An 8,388-nucleotide genomic window follows, 5' to 3' on the forward strand; every position below is an offset into this window, starting at 1 on the left:
GATGTGAAGGCAGCACCTTGTCCAGGGCAGGTGGTGTGGTTGAGTGAGTCTGTGTGTACTGTGTATGTCTCTTTGTATGTCTGTGTGTTTGTCCGTGTGTCTGTGCTGTCTCTGGGATGCACACTCACCTTCAGGGCTGATCCTGCAGACAGGAAAGCCACAGGCACATCCAGGGGGCTGGGAAGGAGACCCTGGCTCTTGTGCCATTCCAGGTCTGGCTCCAGCAGCCAAGTGGGAGCAATCCCCAGGGCTGCAGCTGCTGCAGAGCCTCTGCCAGGAGCCTGGAGCCTCTGACAACACCTTAGGGAAAGTCTCTGTTCTTCCTCCACAGCCATGGCTTCGCAGGAGGACGCACAGGAAGGGGATGCAAAGGCACAGCTCCTGGCAGAGGCGTTCCAGAAGGAAGGACTGGATGCTGGATACTGGCTGCCCAAAGCTTCACAGATCCTGGGAATCAAGAGCAGAGAAGCCCTGCAACATCTGAAATATGAGGACTACCTCAGGCTGGAGTGTCACGTACGGCACCCCTGGGAGAAAAAGGCACTCCAGAATGTCCTGAAAATAAGAGATGACAAAACAACCACTAAAGAGGTGCAGAAGTGCTCGGAGATGGCAAAGAAAACAGAAGAATTGGCCAAACAAGCCCTGAATGATCTGACAGAAATTCTCAAGATCCGCAGCCACAGCCAGGATGATCTGAGGAAGAAAGCAGAGACTCTGTGGCGAGCCATGGACATTCCCAAAAAGTTCTGGCCACAGCCAAAGGAGCCCTTGGCGGATAGTCTGGAGAGCATCCAGAAGCAGCTGGAGCAGCAGGAGCTGTCAGCAGGCAGGAGGGAGAACATCCCCGACACGGAGGTGCTGAGGCGGGCGTCGGGGGGACTGGCCCTGCAGGGCATCTACAGAACCAGCAGACCTGAAGATGTGCTGGCAAAGCGAGAGCAGCTCCTCAGGGTTCCCGAGGGATTCCAGCTCACCGGTCCAGAGCAAAGATCACTGCTTGAGAGGAAGGAGTTCTCCTCCTCTGCAGCAGAATCCGCTTTCACCAAGTCCATGGAGCAGCTGGGGTTCAGCATGAGCGTTTCTGGCAAAGGCTCATTCTGTGGGATTATTCTGGAAGGGGGTGTAGATTACAGCAGGTCCTCGCAGTCACGGGACACCCACAGGTCCCACTCTGAGCAGAGCTACTTTTGCACCACCAAGTACCTGTACATCCCTCTGGCCTCCTGCTACTTCCAAAGGCATCAGCTTCGCCTCTCGGATGTGGCTCTGCGGGAGCTGCAGGACATGGAGCAGCTTTTGAGCTTCAGTCAGAAAAGAGATCGTGCCTTCTTGACAAACATGTGTGAGAGCTTCTTCAGCAGGTTTGGGTCCCACATAAACCAGGGTCCCCTCCACTTTGGGGGGATATTCTGGTGGAAGGCGTCTACAGAAGGATTCCGAGCCAAGCAGCGGGAAGAGATGAAGCAACAAACATCTGATGCACTGAACTACTTGGTTTGGGCCAGCCAGCTTCACTTAAGAGCCACTGTAGAAGGGGCCCTGGATGTTTCCAAATCCAGCTCAATGGCTTCTGTCCAGGGAAGAGCTGAAGAGAGTTCCCATACAGCAATTCAGTACTCCGTGGTCAGCACAGGCGGCCCAGCAGACACAGATTCCGTTCCTCAGTGGAAAATGGGGCTCGTGTCTGATAACACAACGTGGTGCGTTATCGACCGCGGCTTTGAGCTGATCCCAGTGTGGGACATCATCCTGTACAATCACTGCAGGGATTTTAAATCTGTTGTTAGAATGAGCAGAGCCCTCAGGGCTGCGTACAAAGCGCTGACGAATCAGAGTGTTGGCACCATTTTTGGAGAGGAACTGGGCAGTGCAGTGCAAGAGGCCAGAGATTTCATGGGGACTGTGAAGGGCTGGGAGGGGACGGTGGATGAAGGGAAGCTGCTCATGCTGATGGAGCTAAAAGATGATCTGAGTGCAAAAACCAAGAACCCCAGTGTGTGGATCAACGTGTGCCTGTCGGACAAAGCCCTGCAGGACTTCCTGGTGAACACCGTGCGGAGCTGCCAGGAGTCACCTCCAGAAAACACCACCTCTATCAAGGCCATGTTGAGGAGACTCCTGAATCCTCATATCTACTCTGTCAAGGACTTCCCTGAGGCTTCCTTCATCATGCAATGGGTCTTCCAGACTGAGCACCCGCTGCCCGGATCTCCCGAGGTCTCTGAGCTTCAAGAGCTCATCAGAACACTGCAGCAAATGAAGGAGCACATCCATGCTGTCACCTACGCACCAGGAAGCTCTGCTTCTGCCGTTCGTACAGCAAAGAGAGAAGCCACCCAGACCAGCAGCCTCGCCATTTATTCCCTCCTCCAATCTCTCCAGGAACAGGCTCAGAAGGACATGGAGATGTTGGTGCTCTTGATCGTGACCAGCACGGGGTACCAGGTGGAAAGCAGCACTTTTCAGCACCTCCTTGGACACCCAGAAATTCAGTACATGGCCAAGGAAATGGAAGCGGCACATGAGGAGTACAAGAACCTGAAGGAGCAAGACGCCGACAGAGCTGAGGCCTTCCTCCTGCTGACGGGTCTGACTGTGACACCCGAAAGTCAAGAGCTGTCCCCTGAGCAGAAGAGGAAGCGTTTAGTTTTCATGGAAGATCACACAAATGGCTTGTGGTCCACACAGATAAAGAAACTTCTCCAAAAGCACAGAAGTGAAGACTGGGAGAGGCTGGAACGGGATTTGCACTCCTTGATCGGTGGGTGCTTGGATGACAAATGGCATGAACAGAGGATGCAGAACATACTCAGAGATGTGGAAGGCAATTTTCCAATATATGAGGCCCCCAGTCACTCCCAATCCAAGTCAGAGAGCAGCGAATCCAAAGAAAGTGAAGCCACTGCCAACCAGGAGTTCCTCCAGTTGCTCAAGCGCCTTGGACTGGAAAGTCACTATCCAAGAAAAATGGGAATGGGAGATTTCTGCACCATCTGCAGGACATCTCTGCAGGACAGCCAGCCCAGCCAGGACAAGGAACTGCCATTTTACTTCTTGCAAAAGCTGTTCACTGTGGATTTCCAGGTGAGGTACCTGACTTGCTGGGATGAGAGCAACCCAGGCCTTGCACCCGTGCCACCAACGAGAGAGCAAGAGAGCCAACAATCAGACTCCTTTGAAAACTTCCTTGAGAAGCTGATGGAAGCAGCCCCTGAACACTCAGGCAGGGACAGCCATGTGCACCCCATGGACCTGCAGATGGCCATTTTCCATTGTGCTGATGACTTCCTGAGACAGACCCTTGCAAGCAAGCTGGCGTTCTGCCAACTGGCGCTGCCTCTGCTGGTGCCCAACCCCAGCACTTCACGCCTCGAGTTCCCGCTCTACGCCCTCAGCCAAATCCAAAGGAGCTGGAAAGAGGTGGAGAAGTCCGGAAAGCAGGCCCAAAGAAAGAGTTACAACAACAAACTCATCTTTCAGGCACAGACACCCATCGTGTCCTTCATCCGCATCGGCAGCTCAGCCTCCTCTTCCAAGTCCCAGCTCCTGAACGCTCTGCTGAGCAAACACAACCACGACACTTTCTTCCACCGCCACTGCAAAGGCAGCACCAGAGAGCGTTTGCTGGTGGAAGGACTGGTGGAGATCGCCTGGCACTGCCCCCACGGAAGCCCCAATGACACCTTTGAGTGCTGCGTGGCTTTCTGCAACCTGCATGGAGACGCCAGGGACCACGGAGCACAGCTGCGCTTCCTGCAGGAGATATCTGCTATCAACGTGGTGCTTGTGTCCGATTGGGAGCACATGGACAGCAGGGGGAGAAAGATTCTGTGGGACCTGTTGCTGTCACAAAGGCCTTTGGTTTGTCTTCTCACAGAAGAAGAGAACGTTGCAGCTGGACAAGCCAGCAAAACCATAATTATAGGAATCAAGAATAGAAACGAAGCAGAACTGATGGAGCAGCTGACCAAGACAATTGGGAATCTCCTGGAAGGGTCTAATCCCTGTTTCAGCGTGGAGGCCTGCGCAGACAAAGCTCGCCAGCACGGATTTGTAGTGGATGCAGATCAACCCGCATGTGTGACAGCCAAAGCAGAGGCAAAGGAGCTGGTGGAGCTTCTGAAGAAAGAGAAGCTGTCTGAGATCAAATCCCGGCTGCTGCCCCTTCAAGGAGAACTGTGGCACCAGTGGTGCCAAAAGGACAAAGAACTCACTCGCCTGAAGGAGAAGGGCAACAGGAGCATTGAGCATCATCGCAGCCAAATTGAAAATGAGAAGAAAGCAATAAGAAGACAGCAACTTAAGGAAGCTTTCCCCCTCAACCCTCTGATGAAATCATTCCTTGGCTTTCTCCAGGCCCAGCCAGCAGATACCAAGAAATACTTCCTGCAGTGGATGAAGGTCTTTATGCAGGAGCTGTCTTGTGGTCGCCTTGAGGAACTGAGGCGAGACTATCACGAGTTATGGTCTGAAAACCTGGCAGGAAAGAGAAGCAAGAAAAAACCCAGTGGCAATGATGAGTTGCTGAGTCGCTTGGATGCCCTCTCTGATGAAATCAACCGTTTATCCATTGGCCTGGAGCACCTTCTGAGAGAGGTGGGGCAGATTTATGAGGCTCTGGAATTTATAAGCTCCGAGACTGAGAGTTTTGTCAAACTGCCAGAAATTGCAGCAGAGCTGATGGTTTCAGGGTATCCCGTGGAGCTGATGGATGGGGACGCTTCTTACCTGCCCTTGCGCTGGGTGGGCGCAATCTTTGACAGCTTAATTGAGAGGCTGGGGGACAAACGAGTGTTTGTGCTCTCCGTGCTCGGCGTCCAGAGCACAGGCAAGTCCACCCTGCTGAATGCCATGTTTGGTCTGCAGTTCAACGTCAGCGCGGGGCGATGCACCCGCGGAGCCTTCATGCAGCTCATCCCAGTCAGCGAGCAGCTGCAGCGAGACTTGGGCTTTGATTTTGTGCTGGTGGTTGACACAGAGGGACTTCGTGCCATCGAGATGGCCGATAAACCGTCCCTGAACCATGACAACGAGCTGGCCACCTTTGTCATTGGTGTTGGCAACTTGACTGTGATCAATATCGTTGGAGAAAATCCGTCAGAAATGCAAGATGTTCTCCAGATTGCTGTGCAGGCTTTCCTGAGGATGAAGAAAGTCAATCTTTCCCCAAGCTGCCTCTTTGTCCACCAAAACATGGGAGAAGCCACTGCCAAGGAGCAGAACATGGAAGGACAACGGCGTTTGCAGGAAAAGCTGGATGAAATGACTGTGGTAGCTGCTCAGCAGGAATTCTGTGGCGTCTCCTCCTTCAGCGATGTCATTGGCTTTGATGTGAACACCCACATTCACTACTTTGCTCACCTGTGGGTAGGAAACCCCCCAATGGCACCACCCAACCCCACCTACAGCCAGAACGTCCAGCAACTAAAGAGCAAAATCTTCCAGGCTGCCAGGAAGGAGTCGCAGCGCAGCATTTTGAGGCTCTCGAGCCTGAAAGATCGTATTGGTGACCTCTGGAATGCTTTGCTGAATGAAAACTTTGTTTTCAGCTTCAAGAATTCCCTGGAGATTGCTGTGTACAGGAAACTGGAAAGTGCCTTTAGTCAGTGGACCTGGAGGCTGAGGAGTCACATCTTAAATGTACAGATGAGACTGGACAACAAAATTCGGAATGGGGACTGGCAGAATGTCACCAGAGAGCACCTTGAAGGGCTGGTGCAAGAGACGAGCGATGCCATTGAGAAAGAAGTGGACAAGTATTTCAGGGAAAACGAAGACCATGAGACGCTGGTCCAGTGGAAATCAGGCACAGAGCTGAAGTTGAAAGAATTAAAAGAAGCTCTTCTTCATGAAACAAAAAAGAAATGTGAGAATCTTATTGAGCTACAGAAGGAGCAGAAGAAACTGGATGCAAGGAAGTTGGAATATAAAGATGAGCTCCTGAGAAGGAGTCGGGAGTGGGCTGTGAGTCTGAAAGGGAAGAGCCTCAGTGAGAGAGAGCTGAAGCACAGCTTTACCCGTGCTTTGAAGAAGTGGATTGCCAAAGTCTCCTGTGCTGCTCCTCGTCCAGAATGGGTGGATATCGATGCAGAAATCGAAGATGTCCTTCTAGAGCACTTTAAGGAGCCGGGTTTCCTTGCACGGATCAGGTCATTTCCCAGAGGCAGAGGGTTTTCTTTTGATCCAGAGAAACACATAATGACGAAAAAGTATTTTGGGCTTTTCTCAGATTCCAGGAGCATTTCTGATGAGGATGTGATCAACTTTAGGAAGATCACAGACAGCACTATAGTGTATGTGAATGTAAACATTGCTAAGAAGGAAGAGGAGAAACGCGATTACAGCAGAAATTTTATTCATGAAATACTCGATGAAGTGCAGAAAGGTGTGAACTCTGTCCCCAGCGACGGAAATTGTACTTTTACCAGAGAGTACAGCATAGATTTGTCTCTGTATCTGTGCACAATGGCAGCAGAAAGGTTTAAAGCCATGCACGGAGCATTCCAAAAGGCAAATGACCCAGTTGTGTACCTGAGAAGCAAGAGAGAAGATTTCTTCCAATGTTTCCAGATTTCCTGCCAAGGAGCCACTTCTGTCACAACTTTTGCTGTTTTCCTTTGTCACAAGATTGAACCAGCTCTTCGCCAGGCGGTCTATGAGAGGGCAGCTAAAGACATCGCTGAGGACATGCAGGGCAAAATCCCAGATTTCCAGGGCAGCAGAGCCACTCTGGAAGTTTGCATACTGAGATACCTGGCAGAACAGGAAAAGTTTTCGTATTTCAAGCAGTACCTTGGATCTCCAAAACAGTTTTGTGAGATGTACATTGAGACACGAGTTAGGAGGCACTGTTTGGATGGGACTAGGAGTCTGACGATGTTTTTAGATTCCTCCCTTGATCTTCTCTACCAAAACATCCTGTCAGCTGTTTCTTTATCAACCCGAGTGGTCAAAGACAGAAAAGACAGAGAAGACAAAGTCTCTCTCTGGCTGGATGAATTTTGCAGGGAACTGTCAGAGGTGATGAACTTGCCCAGAAGTGAGCTGAAGGGCATCGAGCACCAGGAGGTCACAGACATTGAGTTCCTGAGCAGTGCCATGGCAGAAGCTCTGGAAGACCTGAGGGACAGGCTCAGGGAAGAACTGGCTGGGGCTGACCTGACCTCGTTTTCAAGGCAGCCTCACACCATCCTGGCGGAGCATTTTTCGGGATGCAGGGCACAGTGCCCCTTTTGTGGGGCTGTCTGCACAAACACCATGCGGAATCACGATGGAGATCATCAAGTGGCCTTCCATCGGCCACGAGCTTTGAAGGGACTCATGAGGTGTACATGGGAAACCGACAACAAGTATGAGCCAGATGAACTGGCCATTGACATTTGTTCCAGCCTTGTTGCAAGTGACCGTGACTTCAGAGTTGGTGGTGGCCAACGCATCCCCTACAAGACATACCGGGATGCTGGACCTCCTTATTCCACTTGGAACATCCTTCCTGATCCATCCACGCAGGCGTACTGGAAATGGTTTGTGTCTCGTTTCAGGACAAAGCTGGAATCTTGGTGCAATGGGAAATTTCAGGGCAAAGGAGAAATCCCTGAGGCGTGGCGGAGAATTACCAAGCAGGAAGCACTGTCCGAGCTGGAGGAGCACTAGGCCACATCCCTGGTGGAAGAATAACAGCAGCTTTGCAGCTTAGGAGAACTTTGGACCAGGCTCTCCACGGAATGCAGTTACAACGCTCTCAAGCCCAGTGAAGACAGTGGCATCTAATTTTTCCCAAATTGGATGAAATAAGGCGCAGTATTGCACCCATCAGTCAGCAACTCCCTCGCTTTATGGGAAAGCCGGAATCCTCTTGCCTGTTTGCTATAAACATTTCCCTCAGCTTTGCCCTAGAGCCAAACCCAACCCCCTCCTTGGGACGATCGGCCTTGTGGCCAAGCCTGAGCCCAGGGGCCAGGGACGGGGCAAAGGCAGCACTCAGAGCACCCCTGGGATCAGCTGCTGTGAGACAAGAAGGGACAGTGCCCCAGAGGCGGCTTTCCTGCAGCAGGGCGCTGTCCTGCTCGGAGAAAGGGCTGCGGGACCCGAGCCAGCTCCACGCTGGCTGCCAGCTGGGCTGCTTGGCTTTTGGGCATCATCCTTGCCTCCCTCACTGCAGCCTCCTGGATCAGCTGGGGCTGTTCTCCAGCAGGAGCTGCTGTGTCTGTGGGCTCAGGAAAGCCGTGACACGGCCGCCCCGGGGCTCAGGCAGCGCTTTCCCTCCCTGCCTCAGAGGTGCTGTGTTACAGTGAGCTCATGGGCGTTCTATTTCCCCTTCTCCGGGACCCTGTGACTCTGATCAAGACAACCCTGGACCCTCCTTCCTGCCCCAACGGGGCTGGC

The 8,388-nt window shown here is 52.3% G+C and overlaps 1 protein-coding gene across 1 annotated transcript; it reads left to right on the top strand.

Annotated features, from left to right (window-relative positions):
* Positions 1-333: 333 nt before the first annotated feature.
* On the top strand, positions 334-8,149 carry LOC105760019 (interferon-induced very large GTPase 1). Its single transcript, XM_030269387.4, has one exon. The coding sequence runs from the start codon at positions 334-336 to the stop codon at positions 7,654-7,656; it is 7,323 nt and encodes a 2,440-aa protein (XP_030125247.4). The 3' UTR covers positions 7,657-8,149.
* Positions 8,150-8,388: the final 239 nt, after the last annotated feature.

Source organism: Taeniopygia guttata, chromosome 3 (genome assembly GCF_048771995.1).
Source record: "Taeniopygia guttata chromosome 3, bTaeGut7.mat, whole genome shotgun sequence".
NCBI classification, from domain to species: Eukaryota; Metazoa; Chordata; class Aves; order Passeriformes; family Estrildidae; genus Taeniopygia; species Taeniopygia guttata.

What these genes read in the sequence shown, in the direction of transcription:
- LOC105760019 (XM_030269387.4), top strand. Translation starts at nt 334, where the DNA reads ATGGCTTCGCAGGAGGACGCACAGGAAGGGGATGCAAAGGCACAGCTC.